Source organism: Rhincodon typus, chromosome 31 (assembly GCF_021869965.1).
Source record: "Rhincodon typus isolate 14 chromosome 31, sRhiTyp1.1, whole genome shotgun sequence".
Classification (NCBI taxonomy): domain Eukaryota; kingdom Metazoa; phylum Chordata; class Chondrichthyes; order Orectolobiformes; family Rhincodontidae; genus Rhincodon; species Rhincodon typus.
The window spans coordinates 28657639-28680242 of NC_063362.1; the positions used below are offsets into that span (position 1 = coordinate 28657639).

Consider the following 22604-nt stretch of genomic DNA (forward strand, 5'->3'; position numbering starts at 1 on the left):
TTGAAAATAGTGTTTTGTGATTTTTTGCATCCAAATAGACCAAATAGGTCTCCATTAAAATATCATTTGGAAAAGGGCACCTTTTGATTTTCCAGTATTATCAGTGTAAGTTCTACTGAAGTCTGTGGAATGAGTTTGGATCCAAAAACCCCTAACTCTGAAGCAAGTATGTTACCACTAACCCAAGGCTGACACTGTCTTTATACATAGTTTTCTAATGTTTATTTGTTAAGACAGTATATCCTAACAAAATACTTTGTTATATTTTTGACAAAAATGTCTATTGTGATTGATTCTGCCAAAATTTCAATAAATTAAAAACAAATGTTTCTAAAAAAAAACTTTAGATTTTAATGACACTGTCTGGTTTATGTTTCAGTATCAAATATTTATTCCAATGGTGAACAAGGTGATGATGCGGCACAGGATAAATCATCAACGATATGATGTTTTAATATGTCGCATTGTTAAGGTCAGTGTATATTCATTGTGTACATTTTATTTTGAAAATCCCACACTATAATAACAGTATTTTATTTTCAATGCTACATGTTATTCCTTTCATCTCATTAGTTTGTCTATGCTCTAAATTAGCTTATTATCCTGATGATTCTAAAGTCTGTACATGGTGCCATCTTGTCACTTCCATATTTCCCTTTAGATGTACAGGTGGATTCAACTTATCCACAGTTGGGAATGGACTCTTCCAGTTGACATCTAAAACATTTTCTCTCTTGTCCTTGAATTGTACTATCTTCAATTTGATGCTCAAAAGGCCTTTTTATCAAGATGCCTTTTAGTCTGACCTTTGTATTTCTCAATGTTCATTGTATCAGATTAACTTATTGCATATACTACACAGTATGTTCCAATCATTTGCAGTTACATAATTGATGTCAGAAGAGTTGTACCAGTCAATGTCAAATGATGTGGAACTCTCATTAACTTTCTAATAATAGCTTGATAAGGTGACGTACTTCTAGTTCTGTGAGGCATAGACTTGATTGTCATCAAACAAAGAATTAACTTTGGATGGGGTTAGCCCCATGGATTTTTGAATGTAATCAACAATCTCAGAAGTCAGTGGCTGATGATATATACGGACAGTCCCCAGGTTGCGAACAGAGCCCATTTGCAAGTCAATTAGAGTGCAAGTTGGAACATGATGCAGGATAAGATAAAATAGCTATTCATGAGTTTGGGAAAATTATTTGTATTTACTCATGGGATGTGAGCATCGCTGCCTGAACCAGTATGTATTTCCAATTCCTAGTTACCCTTGAGAAGGTGGTGGTGAGCTGCCTTTCTGAATCACTGCAGTTCATATGAGACATCATTGTGATTGTTACAACTAAATGGCTAGCTTGGCCATTTCAGAGGGCAGTTGAAAGTAATCTAGACCAGGTGACGATGGCAGCTTTAGTGAAACCCATTAGTGAACCAGGCCCATGGTGGAGCACTTAAAAAGGACTGTAAAGTTGAACACTTTTTCTTTATTTCTTCATTTTACTGCCTTTTTTTGTTTTAAGATAGCTCCAGTGAGTGGCGACACTATTCAACACTTTTCACTGTATTCTGTAACAAAATACACGTGACAATAAATAAATCAAATCAAAGATGGGTTTTTCTGACAATTTACAGTTGTTTCATGGAAGTCAATAGATTCTAATTCCAGATTTTTTTCTTTTAGCTGAATTCAAATTCCACCATCTATCATGGCGGGATTCAAACCCAAGTCCCCAGAACATTAATTGAGTTTCTGGATTAATAGTCTAGTGATAATACCACTAGGCCATCACCTTCCCTTAATGTCAGAACGTGTTTCACTTCTTTAAAATTACAGCCCTGTGTGGGATCCCATTTGCAAGTCAGATATTCATAAGTTAAAGAGACCCTGTATGCAGCTTACAGTGAATTCCCCAACAATTCTTGTATATTTGAATGATTTCCCTAGTCACTCTCAACCTGTATGAGAACTACCCATTCCATTTACAACTTAGAAGTTTTTGGCAGCAGTAATTGTACTATTCCACTGATCAACAAGCCCTTCTATCCACTTGGTAAGCTGGCTAGTAACCATAATTGCACACCCCAAATTTCTTTGTAATAATGGCAATGGGTCAATAAAGTTAATTTGGAGATGAGTTCAAGGGCCTTTTAGTGCTGCTTGACTCTGGAAAGCTCTATTACTACATGCCATATGGCAAACATCTAGCAGTATAAGGGTATCCGTTGTCCTTTATCTTAGGCCATCAAGTAGTAGCTGCAACTTCCTCGAAGCTAGTCTCAAAAGAACAATGACTGTCTGTCAGATGTTAATGAAACAAGAACAGGAGTCTGACTTCTAACTCTGGAGGAACACACACAAGTGCACTCCAATCTGATTGTTGTCTAAGCATTAGCAAACATCAAAATTTGTTTGTTTTTAAACTGTGGAACCATGTGGGTTCATTTTTTGAGGAGGTAACTAGGATTTTGAATTTCTATTTAAACATTGATGGTCTCTACAGGAATGGTAACAATTGTAATAGTATTTTTGGAGAAATACTTATTTGGTAGTTTTAGGTGTTGACTTCATAGCATCAGGTACTAACTTGACTGTTGAACATTGTAGTAATCAGTACTTCTTATTTAAAACTAAAATATTTTATGGTGCAATATAATGTTGTTAGTTTATCAAATTTAACAATCAGTTGGAGATAAAGTTTGGTCAAATCCACATATATTTGAGGAATGACAGAGAAGTAAAAGAGGTGGTAACACATTTGCATTGATTAAGAATAGAGTCCATAGAGCTGTACAGCATGGAAACAGGTCCTTCAGACCAACTCATCCATGCCAACCAGATATCCTAAATTAATCTAGTCTCATTTGTCTGCATTTCGCCCATATCCCTCTAAATCCTTCCTATTCATACACCCATCCTAGATGCCTTTTAAATTGTTGTAAATGTGCCAGCCTCCACCACTTCATCCGGCAGCTCATTCCATACACACAACACCCTCTGTGTGAAAAAGTTGCCCATTAGGTCCCTTTTAAATCTTTTCCCTCTCACCTCAGACCTATGCCCTCTAGTTTTGGACTCCTCCACCCTGGGGAAAAGACCTTGTCTATTTACCCTATTCATGCCCTTGTGATTTCATAAACCTCAATATGGTCACCTCTCAGCCTCCAATGCTCCAGGGAAAACAGCCCCGGTCTATTTAGCCTCTCCTTACAGCTCAAACCCCCCCAACCTTGGCAACATCCTTGTAAATCTTTTCTGAACCCTTTCCAGTTTCACAACATCCTTCCTAAAGCAGGAAGACCAGAATTGCACACAGTATTCCAAAAGTGGCCTCACCAATGTCTTGTACAGCTGCAACATAACCTCCCAACTCCTACACTCAACGCACTAACCAATACAGGCAAACATACCAAATGCCTTCTTCACTATCCTGTCTATCTGAGATTCCACTATCAAGAAACTATGAACCTGCACTCCAAGGTCTGTTTGTTCAGCAACACTCCTCAGGAACTTACCGTTAAGTGTATAAGACCTGCCCTGATTTGTCTTTCCAAAATACAGCACCTCTTATTTATCTAAATTTAACTCCATCTGCCATTCCTTGGCCCATTGGCCCATCTGATCAAGGTCCCATTGTACTCTGAGGTAACCTTCTTGATGCCTTTCTAAATGGAAAACGTTTACCAGATAGTTCTAGGACTGAATCCAATTGACTTGAGTTGAGGACCGGAGGGGTTTCCACCGACTGTACCAGTTTCCTCCCACGTTCTAAAGATGTGCAGATTAGGTAGATTGACTCTGCTGAATTGCTCAAGGATGTGTAGCCTGGGTAGGTTAGCCATGGTAAATGGAAGGTTACGGGGATGAGGTGGGGAGCCGGATAGGCTGCTCTTTAGAGGGTTGGTGCATACTCATTGGGCCAAATGGCCTCTTTCTGCGCTGTGGGGATTCTATATAAATACGGTGATTAAAAAAACAGGTCAGCGGTTTGGAATACTTCAGCGAGTAATTCACCTCCTAACTTCCCAAAGCCTGTCCACCATCTATAAGGCAAAGGTCAGGAATGTGATGGAATACTGACCACTTGCCTGGATCAGTGCAGCTCCAACAATACTCATGAAGTTTGACACCATCGATGGCAAAGCAGCCCACTTGATTGGCAAGACTTCCGCAAGCATCCACTCTCTCCATCACTGTACATACTGCTGCTACTATCTACAAGATACATTGCAGAAATTCACCAAAATTCCTTAGACAGCACCTTCCAAACCCATGGCTACTTCCATGTAGAAGGAAAAGGGCAGCAGATACATGGAAACAGCACTACCTGCAAGTTTCCCTTCAAGCAACTCACCATCCTGACTTGAAAAAATATTGCAGTTCCTTCAGTGTTGCTAGGTCAAAATCCAGGTATTTCCCCACTAACAGCATTGTTGGTCCATGGCATGTGCACTGCAGTAGTTCAAGAAGGTAGCTTACTTCCACCTTCTCAAGGGCAACTAGGGACAGGCAATAAAGCTGGCTAGCCAGCGACGCCCACACCCAGAAGTGAAAAAAGATCTTAGTTGACATGATGGGCCAAATGCCCTCCTTCTGTGCTGTAATTGTCTAAAAGTGTTAAGTATCTGTCCCTTTCCCTTTTTAAATGTTCTATACAATCAGCTTCCACTATCTTTTCAGACAGAACATTGTAAATCCTGACAACTCAATGCAAGCAATTTCTCGTCATCACCTCCTCCACCTTTTTTCAAGTATTTTAATTTGTAGAATTCCTACAGTGCAGAATATAGCTATTCGGACCATCAAGGCTGCAATGACCCTTGAGAAAGCATCCATATTTTTTGTTGAATGCCTTCTATACATCCTTTAATGAAACAGTTTATGCAAGCTGGTATATTTCATTGATCAAGGTTCCCCATTATCTCAAAGAATTAAGTCAAGGTACTCAACGCAGTTAACTTTTAATGGCTTGATTAACTGTGACTTTGCAAGTGAAAGGTTTTTCTTTCTTGATTATGGTTTCCAATAACTTCTCCAGCACCAGTGTCAGGTTGCTTGGCCTCTATTTTTGTAGTTTATCCTTCTCCCCTCACTAAACAAACAATAGCATGACATTAGGAATTGTCCAGTCCTCTGGAATGGCTCCTGTGACCAATAAAGATTGAAAAGTTTTGAAAAATAACTTGACAACTTGTACTTTCTTTATTTTCTATTCAATCTTCAGAGAGATTATTACACATCTCTTTGTACTATTCTTTTGCTTCAACCTATTTTTCTAATCAACCCATTCAGAGATGTTATTACACACCTCTGGAGCATATGGAACTTCAACCTGGGCATCCTGGTCCAGGGATAGGGGCACAACCACTGTGCCTAAAAGAGGGCTACCTAATTGTACTATTGCTTCTCTTAGTAATTAATTCCATCTGAATCAGTGACTGACCAATTTTCAGTCACTCTTTATTTGTGAGGACAGATGCTTTGTCAATAATTTTGTGACATCCTCTGCCTTTGCCCAAGACAGTTTTCTTTGGGATCTTTATAGGCCCCTACAAAGAAATTTCCAAGACTTTGTGTTCTTAAATGCTTCAAATTATGTTGCCTGTTAATCTTTTATCATAATTTGTCTTTGCTTCTTGCATTGATGTTTTCAATTCCTTCTATTTTTTTTTGACCATGTTTGAATCAAGGCTGTAATAAAGTCAAGAGTTGAGTGGCCCTGGCAGAACCCAAGCCATGTGTCACTGAGCAGATTATTGCTGAGCAGATGCTGATGACATCTTCCAGCACTTCACTGACGATCAAGTGTACACTGCACCACTAATTGGCCAGGTTGGATTTGTCCTTTTTGTGAATATGAAATACCTGGACAATTTTCTGCATCGTTTGACTACACTAATCTCAATTTCCAGCTCTGTGGTCTCAAAACCCTAGAGGTTATGATCATGCAAGTGAATTCAAAACACTGCTTAAACACTAAAAAAGTTTCTGAATCAACCACTCTTGCAATCAGAATTCCAGACTCCCACCATTCTCTGGGACAAAATATTTCTCCTCAAGTCTCCTCTTAGCTTTCTACTTCTTATCTTAAGTCTATTCCCCCTGGTTATTAATCCCTTTACTAATGGAAAAAGTGCCTTCCTATCCATCTTATCTATGCCCCTCAGTATCTGGTAGAGATGTGTAAGATTATTTTTCAACTTTTTTTGCTCTAAGGAAAACTATCCAGCCTATCCAATCTTTCCTCATAGCTCAGACTCTCCAGCCCATGCTGGATGAGAAATTTACAAGATTATGGACAGAAGGTTTATGAGAGAGCTTATATGATTCTGTGATGGAGTATCCAGCATTTTGCTGATCAAGAAAAAGCTGTTTCCACCATAATGATTTGATTTTTTTATCAAAATTTGTTTCAATGTGCACAATAGGGGTACACCTTAGCTGAAGAGGAGGAAGATCCTATTATCTTTCAGCACCGGACTTCTCGAGGCAATCAGGGAGACACGCTGTCTAGTGGACCAGTGGAAACCGGCCCAATGAAGAAATTGCACGTTAGCACTACCAACTTGCAGAAGGTTTGTTCGCAGTTAAAGAATCAATTGATGAAATATAAAATATATTTACCCAGGTCTGTGGGAAACTATGAATTTAGTAATAAACAGTAGACATTGACTTTTTATTCCTGAATTAGATTTTGGGTATGTTTATCACAAGCTTGTACAGTGCAAGCACGTTTATTTTTAACTTAAAGCTTTGATCTAGTGTGTTGGGAATACATATGTTCTGTGAGCAAATCCAGATCAGCCTTGGAGTGAATGTGTATATTTTCTGGGTAAGAAAGTGTCTAAATCTTCAATCTGAGCAAACCTAATTTAGATTATAATTTGTAGTTTGCTTGAAGAGAAATCAACTGTTTTAAATTCATTAGTTGCAAGCTTTAAGCAGGCTGAAACTGGATACTCATTTACTGAATAAGCTAGGCCCTTTGTATTGGGAACATATGAAAGTAACTAACCCAGTATGACTGAGAACTTGTGTTACTTAGAATAGAGTATAGGAGTTAAATGTCTCCAGGAGTTCAGCAGAAGGAGAAGAAAGGTGTTTGTTTGGTTTTTGCCTCAATTAAGCTGTTGATTATATTAAGTATTTCTAGTCTTTAAAGTGAAAGTAAGGTCTTTAGTTTGAGTTCAGGTCTCTATCTCTAGTCTTTTTCCTTCTCTCTTTTAAAAGTATCTGGATAGGTATAAAATTGGTACTGGTGTTTTAAAACGGGAATAGCATAATATAATTTAAAACCAGGGAAACTAGAGTGATTTAAATTAATAACTTAATTCAAAATGATAAAGGTGGCCTATCGGATGATATGTTGCACCTGCAGCATGTGGGAGCTGCTGGATACCAAGGCAATATTATGATCAAGCAGAGTCAGCATGGCTTCTTGAAAGGGAAATCATATCTGACAACTATGTTACAGTTCTTTGAGGAGTTAACCAGCAAGTTAGATAAAAAGAGAACCAATAGACATAATATATTTGGATTTCCAAAAGGCATTCAATAAGCACGTAATGCTATTAATGAAATGCATCCATGGTGTCATGGGTAGTGTGTGAGCATTGATAGAGGTTGGCTAACTGATGGAAAACGGTTGTGGGGGGACACATTTTCAGGATGGCATCCTGTGATTAATGGAGTGCAATGAAGATCAGTGCTCGGTCCACAACTATTACAGTATATATTAATAACTTGGATGAAGAAAATGAATTTACTAAGCCAAGTTTGCAGATGAATAATAATAGTTGGAAGACAAATAATGAGGATGACACACAGTCTACAGAGAGATGTAAACAGGTAAGAATGTGGGCAAAAACTTGGCAGATGGAATGAGGGGAAAATGTGAGGTTATATACTTTGGCAGGAAGAATAGAGGAGTTCAATATTATTTGAATAGGGAAAGACTGCAGAAAGCTGCAACACAGAGAAATTTGAGGTTCTTGTGCATGGAGTACAAAAGCTAGCATCTAAGTTGAATGGATAATAAGAAGGTAAATGTTGGCCTTTATATCAAAAGATATGGAGTGAAAAATAAGGACCTCTTGCTAAAATTATCCAAGGCACTAATCAGGTCATGACTGGAATAACGTGAACAATTTTGGTCACTTTATTTAAGGGAAGATGTACTGACATTGGAAGCAGCCAAGAGAAAGTTCACTAGGTTGATCCTGGGCCTGGAGGGATTTTCTTACAAGGGAGATTGAGTAAGTTGGACCTATACTCATTGTTGGTTAGAAGAATGAGAAGACATCTCATTGAAACACATAAGATTCTTGGGGAGCTTGACAGATCAATTCCCCCTTGGAAGAGTCTAGGACCAGAGGGAATAATCTCAGAGTAATGAGTTACCTATTTAAGACAGAGATAAGGCTAGTGAATTTTTGCGATTCTTCATCGTTGAGAGCTGTCAAATTTTGATTGCTGATATTATTCAAGGTTGAGATAGACAGATTTCTAATTATGAAAGGAACCAGGGGTTATGGATATTAAGCAGGAAAGTGGAATTGAGGATTATCAGATCAGCCATGACCTTATGGTGGAGCAGACCCTTTGGGCTGAGTGGCTTACTTCTGCTTCTTTCTCTTGTGGTTTTATGGTTTTTGGTAATATTTTGGTTACTTTGAACAAAGTGTATATGGGATCATTTGTAAATAACTTGAACATAAATATTAACTATTTCTGTTGTCAAACTATTGCTTAACTGCATGCCAATGAAAACCATTTAAATTTGAAAGGATAATTAGAATGGTGTATAACTTGCAATGATTTATTATGTATTTAAATTAATTGCATGGATATTTTCCAGAAACTTTCATTAAAATGGTTTGTATTTCATTTTTAATTTTTGCTACTTGTTTTGAAGCACAATGCACATCACAGTAATTTTTTTTAATAGAAGCTATTAATGGCCTTGAACCTCATGCCGAGGATATGGCCTGGAGCTTGAAGGGTGCTGCATTCCTGTAGTAACATGTAAATGCTGAATGTCAAATGGTGTAAGCATATTAAAACTAAGTCACTCGCAACTTGTAAATCACATGCTGCTACATTTTCTAATTCTCTTGGTAATCTCCAGGCCCACATGTGCAGGATTAAATATGAATAATTTAAGTAAATTTACAACACTCTGAAGGTGATGCAGGCATTAATTGGGTGATCTTATGTTGAAGGTATTTAAGAATGATACATTGTTGTCACTTGTATTATTCTTGTTATCCCAGCTGACGTTTTTATTGGACAACTGAGATCCCAAGCTGAAATCTGGTTTGATTGATTCGATTTTAATGAGGTGGTTTCACAATGCGATGCCACAGATTTAGTTTTAATAGTAAAACAGAAGTGAATTATGCAAAAGAAATGAAGATAAAATTGAATTAATCAAACTAGTTACACATACCACAAGTTTATTGACTTCAGAAACAATGCCATTAATCCCAGCAGCACCCATTTACAATACTCAAACATCAGAGAGATTTCTCTCCTCTATCACAGAGGATTAAATTAGATGTGGTTTCAGTTTCAGGTTTGGACTCTGATCGCCTCTCTCGTGTCTTTATACAACTGAATGTAGATTTTCTCAACTTCAAACCTCCTATGGTTTTAACCAAACACCTCTGGACTGGAACCTTTAAATTCCTTACACTGAGGTAACTTATTTCTGAACAGTTCTAAACTATCTCCCTTTCTCAAGAGGAACTGTTTTACACATTCAACTTCAGCCAAGACTTCTGCAAACCCTCCCAATTAGAAACCCAAAAGCTTCTCTTAAGTTATGGGTGTTTCTCCTAACCAAAAGAAGATACATTTATCTGTGTCCTTCTAAAGTGAAACTTTAGATATTTTAAATTCCAGATATTTTATTGAATTCAAATTTCACCATCTGCCTTGGCGGGATTCGAACCCAGGTCCCCAGAATGATATCTGGGTGTCTGGATTAACAGTCCAGCCACTAGACCATCGCCTCCCCAGGCTGGTATTGAAGGGAGTGAGTGTTTGTGAATGTGGTACCACTCAAGCAGGCTGCATTGTCTTCAATGGTTTCAGGTTTCTTCAGTACTCGCGTTGGCAAATGGGAGAGTGATTCATCACACTTCTGATTTGTGTCTGGTAGAGGTGGCTGACAGGCTTAGAGAAGTTAGGAGATGAGGTATTAGCTGCAGGACTCCTAGTCTCTGACCTTTTCTTGTAGCCACTGTATTTAAACTACTAGTTCTGTTCAGTATCTGATCACTGGTAATCCCACCCTATGCTGTTGATAATTGACAATTCAGCATTGGCAATGCCATTCAGTGCCAAGGGTGATGATTAGATTCTCTCTCATTCGAAATGGTCAACACACTGTGGCTAAATATGAAGTTATCCAGTGTGAAAACCAGAAAGGAAGAGGATTACTTAAATTATCATTTTTGCCAAGTGTGGATGTTAAAGAGATTTATACATAGTGGTACACCAATTAATGGAAGTATGTACGCAGGTACAGTAAACAATTAGGAAGTCAATTAGTAGGCTTACATAGCAAGAAGATTTGAGATCATAAATAGGGATGTTTTGCTGCAGTTATTGAGGACCTTAGTGAGATCATGCCCAGAGTATTGCATGAAGTTTTGGTTTCCCTTCTAAGAAACGATACGCTTGCCATAGAGGGAGTGCAGTGCCAGTTCATTAGTCAGATACTGGGGATGGCAGGACATTCCAGTGAAGAGAGATTGGTTCAACTAGACCTATATTCACTACATTTCAGAATAATGAGATGAGATCTGATTGTACCATATAAAATTCTAACGGGTTAGATGGACTAGATGCAGGGAGGATGATTTCCTTATTTGGCAAAACTAGAACTGCGAGCGGAGTCTCAGATTATGGGGTAGACTATTTAGGACTGAGCTGAGGAAAATGTCTTCTCTGAAAGTGTAGTGAACCTGTGGAATTCTCTACCACAGAAGACTATGGAGGCCATGACACTGAATGTATTCAAGAGAAAGACAGATACATTTCTAGATTTCAAAATCACTAGGGGGTGTGAGTGAGAAAGTGAGAATATGGCATTGAGATAGGGGACCCACCGTAATCCTGTTGAATCACAGAGCAGACTTAAAAGGCTGAATAACCTACTCCTGCTCCTAGTTTGTAAATTTATATGCATTGTCATTTATATACATGACACTTTAATGGCGTTAATATTACAGTTTAATGAAATGCCAAAGTTGTGTCATCATGTTTTGGGTTGTATTGCGCTGTTCTTGTCAATGCAAAGAGGCTGCCTTGATGCAGATATTACAATACAAATTACAACAAGGCTGACAACATGTGTATTAACCATTAGTGATTGCACATGGTGCATTTTGATGTAATTCAACCGTATTGCTAGGGTTTTTGTGGCGCAGTGACAGTGTTTCTACCTGTGGACCAGAAGTCCTGGGTTGAAGTCCCACCTTCTTTAGAGGTGAGTCATGATATCGCTGAACAGTTTGATGTTTGGAAAAAAAACCTTCAACAATGTTGCTGAGGTGGGATCTGAGTCTGTGGAGCCAGTTTGTCTATTATGTAGTGAAATAAAACCAAGAATTGTGGATACTGGAGACCTGAAACAAACAAACAGAAATTGCTGGAAAGATGCAACACGTCCAGCAGCAGCTGTGAAGAGAAAACAGTGTTAATGTTTTGGTCCAGTGACCCTTTTTCAGAACTGATAGCAGCTAGGAAAAGGTGGTATTTATGCTGATGATGGTAAGTGGGAAGGGCAAAGGAGTGAGTGGGTAGGTGGAGCGGGAATCCAGCAACAGAGTTCTTTTAAAAAAAGTGGGCAGACAAAGGGATTGTTGATAGTAAGTCAGGGAAAAAGAGAGGTTGATAAGTGATAATGAAGGCTAAGAGTAGGTGAAAATAGGTTGGCTGTACAAAAAGCAACACATATCATGATGGTACTTAGGGTGTTAGGTGGCTAGTAGATGTGGAAAGAGGTGGTCTGCTCCATAATTGTTCAACTCAACACTGAGTCCTAGAGGCTGTAAGGTCCCCAAGTGGAAGGTGAAGTGTTGAGCTTGCTGGAGCACTGTGGCAGGCCTGAGACAGAAATGTTCGCATGACATGCTGGCAGTCATGCTTTGCATCTACAGGATTAAATCCAGCAATTTTCCAGACCTACTTGACAACACCTTCCAAACCCACAACCCGTATCCTGTAGAAGAACAAGGGAAGCAAACTCAAGGAAAGCAAACACCAGCAATCACAGGTTCCCCTTCAAGCCACTTCTTCACTGTCACTGGGTCTAAGTCCTCAAACTCCCTCCCTAACATTACTAGAAGTACCTCACATAGACTTCAGAGGCTCAGGAATGCAACTTGCCACCGCCATTTTAAGATAAGTAAGAATGGGCTACAGATTCTGGCCTTGGTAATGATGTATTCAACCAATGAATGAATTTTAAAGAAATGCATTCATTGAATTACTTTTTACAATTGCTACCACCTTTAACATGATGCCACCAAACAGATCTTCCCTCCCCCTGCATTCAGCATTCCATTTGGATCATTCGCCCCCTTATGCCACTCTGATCGGTCCTGTAATTAACCCACAGCACCTTATTATGCAAGTGTCAGAAATGTAACAATTTCCTTTTTATCACCTCCACTAATGGACCAAATATTCCTTCCACATTAAACAGTCATTTATTTATTGTGCTTTCAACTTTATATACACATTGCAGTCTACGATACATTATGAAGTCCAGACAGATCTAGTATTACTTTGCAGAGCACTTCTATTCAGTCCATGAACATCTTTCAGTTTCCTGTCACTTTAAGTCTCCATTCACATTCAGCCCTCGGCCTTCTATATTGATTCAGAGAAACGCAATGTAAGTTGAAGGAAATTCCTCTTTAGTACTTTTACAGATTTCCCTCAGTAATGAATTTAACAATTTCAGATCAGTACCTTTAGCTCCAATTTTTGGACAATAGCTTTGCACGTCCTCAAGATAATCTTTTATTCTTTTATTGGTTCCATTATCATCTCCTTCTTGTTCTGCAGTTTTCTTCCCTATGTTACTTAATTCTTCTGTTTCACACAATCACAGAATGTCACTTTTTTTTTGTTTCTCTTCCACACACACACAAACCCCACTACCACCACAGCCCTGCTTACTTAAAATCTGCTTCAAGTCTAACTTTTTCTAATTCAGAGGCGAAGTCATCACTTGGAAATGTTAATTTTGGTCCTTTTCCTTGAGTTGGCTGCATGATTGAATTTTTTCAGCATTGTCTGGTTTTATTTCAGCAGTTCAGCAATAAAGATGAATAGAAGTAGTTATTTGGATTATCTAATTTATTAGAATGCTATATTGGTTTTTGCATGATGTTCTGTCATTCATTTGAAATGAAAATTATCGTGGTTAAGTTTAGAAAGTACTGTTTGTGATATTAATAAATGATTACATAGTACATTCTATCTTGTTCAGAAGAATAAGACAGGCATGAATGCTTTAAATTATTTTTGATACCTGAAATTGGTTATAAAGGCCGTTTCCTTCATAAACCTTGGGTATTTTAGTAGTACTATGGTAATGAGTAACTTCATTCATGCTTGAGTTTCTTCTGGTAAAGTTACTGGATCTTGTGCAATGAACGGTTCCAAGAAAAGTCACAAAGGAACAATTGTATGAATTTTTGATTTGCGTTTCAGGCCTGGGGAGCTGCCAGAAGAGTTTCTAAAGATGACTGGATGGAATGGCTGAGACGATTAAGTGTGGAACTGCTTAAAGAATCCCCATCACCTGCACTCCGCTCATGTTGGTCTCTAGCTCAGGCCTATAATCCTTTAGCTAGGTAAAATTTCCAGCTTAGTTTTTTGTGATTGTTTGTTTATTAAACATAAGTTTATGAGCAATATTTGGGTCAATCGGTGATCGCATTGAGCTATCAGCATAATTATACTGACGTCGCACACATGAAGAATGCTAAAGACTTCAAGGAACTCAACTTAATTTCACTCCTCCCACAAATGCCATCCCTGTCACCACACCTTTTTTCCAAGATAAAAGTGCTGTTGAACTTTTGGTGGAGGAAGAGATTAGGAATCTTTGGTTCTTGGCAGTTAATCTAGAAGAGGTTTTTGAGGGCGTTTGAAAAAAATGATTTCGTAAGTGCTCTTGTTTCAATTTTTTAAGTTCTTCCTTTGTGATGTTTGTTTGGGACACCATCTCCAGCCAAGAAAGTGGGCAGGCTAATTAATCCCGGACCAATGCTGTTGTCGGTATACAACCAGCCCTGCTGTTGACAGCCAGGATGAGTGTTGGGAAGGAGACTTGCCATTGAAATATCCCAGTGCCAAATGAACAGCATGACAGTTGAAAGGAAAGTGTTGATTAAAATAAGAATGAACAGAGGAAAAAAAAACTGAGCAACTGTCATTGTAAGGGAAAAATGGTTTGGACAGGAGCTGTATAATATTGATGCTCATCTTACTTGAGAGATGTATCTTTGTCAAAATTGCTTGAGTGAAATAGTGATATCTGCAAGGTGTGAGATGCTTTAGCATACATAATAACCACCATATTAAATTGTAAGTAAATGGCATTGAACACTTTTACAGGTTTACTGATATGGGTTACATAATTTTGAATATTTCCTCCTTTTCGCACACACAGACTTGAAACTCTAAGGATTACAGTTGCAAGTTGGGATCCAAGCTGAACTAAATTAGTGTTCATACTGGCAAGAATCTCTGCTCAAGGTCATTCTGTTTACCCCACATGATGAGATAACTTTTAACTAAATGTAAATCTAATTTACATTTTTCTTAAAATGTTTGAATTTTCCTTGCTAATGGGCAGAAATGTAGTGAAAACTAGATCAGGCCTGGCAGTGAAGGCCCCATCAGTTGTTGAATAAGTTGCTAGCATTTGTTTAGGCCCATGTTGAGCAATTGCCTTTTGAGAAAGTGGCAATACATGGAGAGCTCACTGTCAGCGAAATGGGGTGACCATAAATAAATCTGCTTGAACAAAAGCAGACTGCTTTTTTTTTTGAGACAACAAGGTGCAGGGCTGGATGAACACAGCAGGCCAAGCAGCATCATAGGAGCAGAGAGGCTCTCCTTAGAAGAGGCTTCGCAGTGGGGTTAAAATCGAATCAGAGATAGTAGGAACTGCAGATGCTGGAGAATCCGAGACAACAAGGTGCAGGGCTGGATGAACACAGCAGGCCCAGCAGCATCATAGGAGCAGAGAGGCTCTTTTTTTTTTTGATGAATTTTAAGTTGTCCTTTATTCTGAATGAATATGCATTCTTTAAGTAAATTCTCTTCCATATTTCGACATGTGAATAACCTGCTTTTCTTTTCATTTTCTAAAACTTGTTTAACTTTTTATTTCATGCAGAGACCTGTTTAATGCAGCTTTCCTATCCTGTTGGTCAGAACTGCATGAAGCGCAGCAAGATGAGTTGATCAGAAGTATTGAGCAGGCTCTGACTTCTCAAGACATCGCTGAGGTCACACAGACGCTTTTGAATCTTGCAGAGTTCATGGAGCACAGTGACAAGGTGAAAAAAGAGGCTGAACTTGACAGTGTCAAGTTCTGGCTCTCTCCTTCTCTGTGTCTCCATCTCTTTCCCCCCACCTATCTGCCTATCTCCTCCTTGCCCCAATTTTCTCTCTGTCCTCTCCCACTCTGTCTTTTTGTCTCTGCCTGTCCCCTCGCTTTCTTTCTTTTTCTCTCTCTGTCTGTCTCCTCTGCCCTGCCTCTCCTTCCCCCCCTCTCTATCACTTGCCCTCTTCTTCCCTCACTGTCACTGTCTTTCTCATCTATTTCTCTCTGCACTCCAGACATTCATCAAAATCTACTTTTGAGTAAGCTTTTGTTCATCTACTGTAATGTTTGTTTTCTTGACATGGAATCAAATTTTGTTCAAAAACACTCTTGTGAAGCTCCTTGAGATGTTTTGCCACAATAAGTATGTTCTACAATCGCAAATTGTTTTTGATGCTTTGTTTGCTTCCTTCCTTATCATCTTTACCATTCTCTAATCACATTTTTATTAAAAATTTGCTACTGAAGTGGCAAATTAATAATGTAATTAGAAGTGTCACTGCTAGATGGGAGGATAATTGTAATAAGGACGTAGAGATGCTTCAGTATGTTTTAGACAGTTGAGTGAGTAGGCAAATGTCTAGCAGGTGAACTATAATGTGATAAATATGAGGGTATTCATTTTTGTAAAAAAGACATAAAGGCAGATTAACATCTGAATCGGGATCGCTTGAGAAAAAGGAAGGTGCAATGAGACCTGGGTGTCCTTGTATACCGGTCATTGAAAGAAAGCATGTAGGTGCAGCAGGCAGTGAAGAAGGCAAATGGTATCTTGGTTGTCCTAGTGAAAATACTTAAGTACAGGAGCAAGGATGGCTTGCTGCAGTTATACAGGGTCTTAGTGAAACCACACCTGGAGTATTGTGTGCAGCTCTGATCTCCTTATCTGAGTAAGGATGTTCTGGTTGTGGAGGGATGTGGCACAGGTTTACTAGACTAACTCCTGGGATGAAGTCTCTGGCATCCAGAGTGAAGGGTCACAGTCTAGGGCCATTTAGGACTGAAATGAGGAGAAATTTCCTCACCCAGAGTGTGGTGAGCCTGTGAACATCTCTGCCACAGAAAGCAGTTGAAGCCAAAACATTGAAAGTTTTCAAGGAAGTGTTAAGAACTATCGCTAAATGAATCAGGATACTGAGAGAAAGTGGGAATGGGGTCCTAAGTCAGATGATCAGCTATAATCATATTGACTGGCTGAGCAAGCTCAAAGGGCCGAATAGCCGCCTTAACCTATTTTCTACCTTACTGGACTGAACACCTGAATGGATGAGTGTCAGCACCACCTCTTTTCACTAATACTACTTAGCTATTAATTTAAACTACAAATGGTGGCTTGACTAAGGTTACAGAAACCATGGCCATCATGAGGGAATTTGTAGATCTGAGTGACTGACTGAAATTTTATTAATGTACTAATGAAGTTCTTCTTACTTTTCTGATCTATATTTTGTTGTCTCAGCTAATACGAAGGTGTGTGCAATGAGGTAAAAAGCTGCAAGTAGCAGCTTGGAAATACTGATGTAAAAGCCTGTTCCTGTCTTGATACTTTTAATGTTTTTCTTGAGCATCAATAAATTTGGTTTATCTGTTCCTTTGAGCTGTGCTTCTATATTTAGAAGATGTAAAACATATTTACAGTGAGTTTTAAGATCCAGACATCTTACTGTGTAATATTTTCCCTCGCATACACAAAGATTTAAGAGAATTTAAAAGAATAGCAGTGGATGGGTCATTGAACTTGGAGCAGTCCCCTTTTATCTTTGAGGTCTGACTTCTATTCATCCTGACAAAGTTTATCAAAATTTATTTGTCTAATTATTTTAAAAATTTGATTGAAATCAATTGAGCTTGACCAATTTCTAACTGCTCCCAGTAGATTACATCCCTGCAATACATAACTGAAGAGTTTGAAAAAAAAATGTCTCTCTTGTTCTTTACCTTCTTCACCTAACCTTCAATTTTGAACTGTTTTCTCTTCCTTTCAGCATTTCTCTTTCCCTCCTCCGTCTTCTATTTTTCTTCCTCTCCATCTTTCTGTCTGTCGTTTTCTGTCTGTTCTAGTTGCCCATCTCTTGTGTCCCTCTCCGCTTGTTCCCTATTTTTCTGCTAGCATCTACTTCCTCTGTTTCTCGTTCTGAGGAAGGGTCACCGAACCTGAAACATTAACTCTGTTTTCTCCTCCACAGATGCTGCCAGACCTGCTGAGCTTTTCCAGCAACTTTGTTTTTGTCCACTGTTTCTCACTCTGTCTTTGTCTAATTTCCAAACTGCCTTTCTCCTTTTTTCTTTGCATTTGGTGGGACTAAAAATATGTATGGAGACTGTGTTAAGAGAGATTACTGAGTGGCAAAAAATAGTCATTAATACAGTCTAGAGACCTAATAGGTGTAGATAAGGCTACCGACAGAGCTGTAGACCAGCCCCAGGAGCAGGCAAGTTTCTGATTAAACAGCGCACATATCTGTTGAAGCTCAGAAACAACCTGGCCTTTTGGTTCCTCTAGTCTGTTCAAGTATTCAGGCAAATCATGGCTGATCTGTAGCTGAACTCCAATATCTTTGCACCAAAAAAATCTGTCAATCTCAGTTTTGAAATTTTCAAATCAATTAACCTAGACTCGACAGATTTTTTGGGGAAGAAGGTTCTAGGTTTCTACTACTCGTTGTAAAGTGTTTCTGGACATTATCCCTGCATGAATAATTGAGCATTAATTTTAAAGTTATGCTCTTTATTCTGGACTCCATAACAGTAAATAGTTTCTCTCTACCTACTCCAGTCTAATTCATATAATATCTTTAAAGGATAATCTAATCAAGGTGTTAATCTTCTGTATTCAGTGGACTACATGCTTAATGTACATAACCTGTCTCCATAATGGTACCCTTTTATCTCTGGCATTATTCTGAAAAATCATATTCTGCCACCTATCTCCTGCTATGGGTATAATTTTGTCATGCCTTGTGACAGTGAAAAAATTGTAAATGTTTCTTCAGTATCTATTTCGAGTGGAATTATAAATATTATTATATTTCTATATATATATATATATTGCAGGAAATCAACCCCTTTGGGGGTTTCATTCAGATACTATCTGTGCAAAATGTAGAATATTGTGTTTGTTGTTATTGCTGCCTCATTTGTCAACTTGATGCATTCAAACATGTGCCGAAAAATTTGAATAAACTCCATTTTGTCAACAAATGACTAACTCCTTAATTTCTTTCAGGGCCCTCTACCACTGAGAGATGATAATGGCATTGTCCTCCTTGGAGAAAGAGCAGCGAAATGTCGTGCTTATGCCAAAGCCTTGCATTATAAGGAGTTGGAGTTCCAGAAAGGTCCCTGTCCAGCAATTCTGGAATCATTAATCAGGTATGTTGAACCGCTTTATCTAAATAAGTGTCGGAAATTCTTGCACTATAGTTTTAATTTTAGTGGCCAGTCAGAAAAATAATTATTGATGTTGAAACCTTTGGACGAGGGGCTATAACTAGTTAAGGAGTGGGACCCAAATGGCTGGACTGTTTCTTGCTGCCTGCAATTTGCCACATGATATCTAGTTCTAGTGAAGTCAATGGAACTGCACAATGAACAGTAAGAGCAAAGTGTATTCTGGAAACTCAATCTAAAACCTGCTGTTTTGCAATGTCCAATTTTGGCCCCTTGGTCTCCACAAGAAACAGATCTCCATGTTGCACAGGTGGAAAAGGTAGCTGAGCTGGTACAATTTAAGACGTGCTTGGTAATTGAGATTGCAATTTTATAAAGAAAATGAAGTTAGCAACCATTTTACCATTGTGACTGTGCAAGCAGTTTGAGGTGCAATTTGGGAGACTGTGAAGCATATTAAAGCCATGTGTTGTCAGTTTACTCCTCCACGTTGCACTGATTTGAATTTTTACTGAGCTCAGTACGTCTCCACTCTAAACGAAAGCTGGTTTCTTTGACTGGTCAATTTTTTTTAAGTTTCTAGAGAGAGCCTCTACAAACTGAATTGAAAATGAATATTACTAAACTATTCATCAATAAACAATGAATGAAATGAGCAGCCACCTTTGCTTTATGATCCTGTATCAGTCAAAAGAGCTTATGTCTGTCAGAATTGGCAGATAAATGATGTATTGTCTTTACATGACTTTATATTAGCTAGATTTCTAACCTACCTTGCTCCTTTAAGGATTACATGCATATGTTTGGAAAAATCTCAGTTCTGACATGCTTTCAAGATTTTAATTGTTCCATCATTTGAAATGTTATATACGTTAACATTGGTTTGGATATTTTGATAAGTTTGTCAAGTTTACAGATCAGAATAAATCTTTGTGTGTTCAAGGTCATGTGATAGTTGTGTATGTATTTAACCGGAGGTTCTGGCTTATTTGCTGAATCTAAAAGAAAGTTACTGATGCAATTATTAATTCAAGGTAAGGTTGGAAAACCTTATCGAGAAAATCTAATTTCTGATTTTTCAAAAATGGACAATAGCTGGTGACTAATGGGGTCCCTTGCAGCTTTCAAAATAAGACTCATCCATTCTAAAGTTTGAAACTGTTATTTTCAGAAGTGTTTTACTGATTGAAAGGAATGTTTCATGCAAGCTGCTTCATCTGTAGCAATCAACATTCCCACGTTTGTTATATTTAAAATTTGAATCTTTGTGCAGACATTTGTTTTGAAGATGTGATGCAATATACATAAACAAGATGAATATTTCAATTAGATATTAACTTCTGTTTCCTCTAGTCTTTGTCTTTTTTTTATTGCATTACAGCTCAGTTGGTACAGTTGTTAAAATTGTCTTTAAATTGCCTATAATTTGAATGAAAGGAACAGTGAAATCCGTTACTTTCCATTCAGCAATGTCACCAAAAAAGTGCTTTTGAGGGATAGTATTTCACTGTACTGCGATACATTTGGGTTTGTATATCTTGTTAAAATTTTCTGACCAGGTTTATGTAAGAGTAGTCACATGTTATTGGAGAGCTTGGGAAACCACAGCTCAACATGAATCTGCACTTGAAGAGATAAGTGGGAACTTTAACTGCATGTAATATAAAGAAACGAGACAGGTGTAAATTTACAAATGTGATGATAATAAGAGCCAAGATTTTAAAAACAAAATTATTTCGAACTTGTACACCTGAGCGTGCTGCTACTATCCAGAAGAATAAACTAAACCTCTCATTGATCAGTGTCCCTTAAAAAAGATACCATCCAATTCTACTGTTTTCTGTATTTGTTTTAGATATTGTACTGATTTGCATTAACCACATCTACTTATTCTCAAAGACAAAAACAGTATCTACTGATGGCCTCCATGTTTGCCCTGACAATCTGGTGTTCAATATTGTTAAGACTTGTGCTCATTTGTCCTCTATTTAAATTATGTTTCCAATTGCCTAGAATAGATTGCTTTATGGAGCATGTATTTTAATTCTGATCAAGGCCTATTCAGCTGCCAATAACTTTTGGATTTGGGTGATAATTTAATTGTAATTCATGCTTTCATAACGAAAGTACATTAAGAATTAAGAATTAATGTCCAAGTTGGAACAAAACATGCAAAAAATTCTACTAATATAACTTGAGGTTTGAAGCTTTGGAATACTGGCTTTTGCTGTGTTCCTAAACTAATAAAGTGGAAACAAAAATAGAGATTGCTGGAAAAGCTCAGCAGGTCTGGCAGCATCTTCGCTCCCACCCTATCTGCTCCACTATCTATCTGCTATCACCGCCACCCCCCCCCCCCCCCTTTTTTTCAGAGCCCCTTTCCCCTCCCCCATTTCTGAAGAAGGGTCCTGACCCGAAACGTCAGCTTTCCTGCTCCTCTGATGCTGCCTGGCCTGCTGTGTTCCTCCAGCTCCACGCTGTGTTACTCCAGAAGCGATGTGCAGGTTTTACTGTTCATACTTTATAATTGTACTGCAAGTGAAATAAAGATTAGGCATTCACATAGGATTAAGTTAGAAAATTAGTGTTTAGTGCCATTTGAGACTCCTTAGCATGTGTCAATATACAGTAAGACCTGGATAACACCCAGGCTTGGGCATATAAGTGACAAGAAACATTTGTATTGTACAAGTGCCAGAAAATGGCCATCTTCAACAAGAGGGATTCTAACCATTTCCCCTTGGCATTCAATGTCATTACCATCATTGAACTCATCGTGATCATGTCTAAAATCAAAATTAGAGTACTGATTTGTGGACTGACTGCTATTCTAGACAAAAACAATTCATAGCACGTTTCACCAATAATAGAAAATAACAATTTATTGTCAACATACTTAATTTTGACAAGCAGGAGAGAAAGGAAAAGATTAACTTGCATGGTAGTAGGTTAGTAAACCCTTCAAACTCATTGCTGCCCACCGCACAGGGACGACCTTCATCAAAGGCATTCGCCTCTTCTGTGACTATTCAAGTTGTAATATTCTTTCTTATCATTCTGAACCTCCCCTTGGTGCTTAACATAGTTAATTGGTCCATTGCCCTTCTGTTTCCTTTGTCATTCCCTTCTACCTGGTGATCCAACAGAACAAGTGTATTTTCAGTAATGGCTCATCCTGTCAACCCCACAACACCCTCCCCCAAACAAAAAATCCACCTTCAGAGTGCAATATGATTCTATAATTGACTCCTTTTCATCCTTGTTTACATTATGCCTTTTGGAGTGCTAGGGGGTAACTTCCAAGAATATCACTCCAATCGTTAAACTTCATTTGATGGAAATTCAGATGTAGAGGATAATACATTTGGTTTGCAGCCAGAACAATTTTACATCAGTTATATCCTGTAATGAAGATATCCTCTGTTCCTTAAAGCATTTCTCAGTAAAATACGTTTGTGCAGAGACAGCAGATAACAAGGTGTGGAGCTGGATGAACACAGCAGGCCAAGCAGCATCAGAGGAGCAGGAAGGCTGACGTTTCGGGCCTAGACCCTTCTTCAGAAATGTCTA

General features: G+C 38.3%; 1 protein-coding gene across 1 annotated transcript in view; it reads left to right on the top strand.

The window, feature by feature from the left end:
• Positions 1-22604, top strand: part of mtor (mechanistic target of rapamycin kinase) — a 358206-nt gene that overhangs the window by 110701 nt on the left and 224901 nt on the right. The window contains exons 23-27 of the mRNA XM_048614903.1: positions 380-472; positions 6436-6582; positions 13739-13881; positions 15435-15597; positions 18871-19016. Coding sequence (XP_048470860.1) covers positions 380-472; positions 6436-6582; positions 13739-13881; positions 15435-15597; positions 18871-19016 — 692 coding nt within the window. The remainder of the gene's footprint in view (positions 1-379; positions 473-6435; positions 6583-13738; positions 13882-15434; positions 15598-18870; positions 19017-22604) is intronic.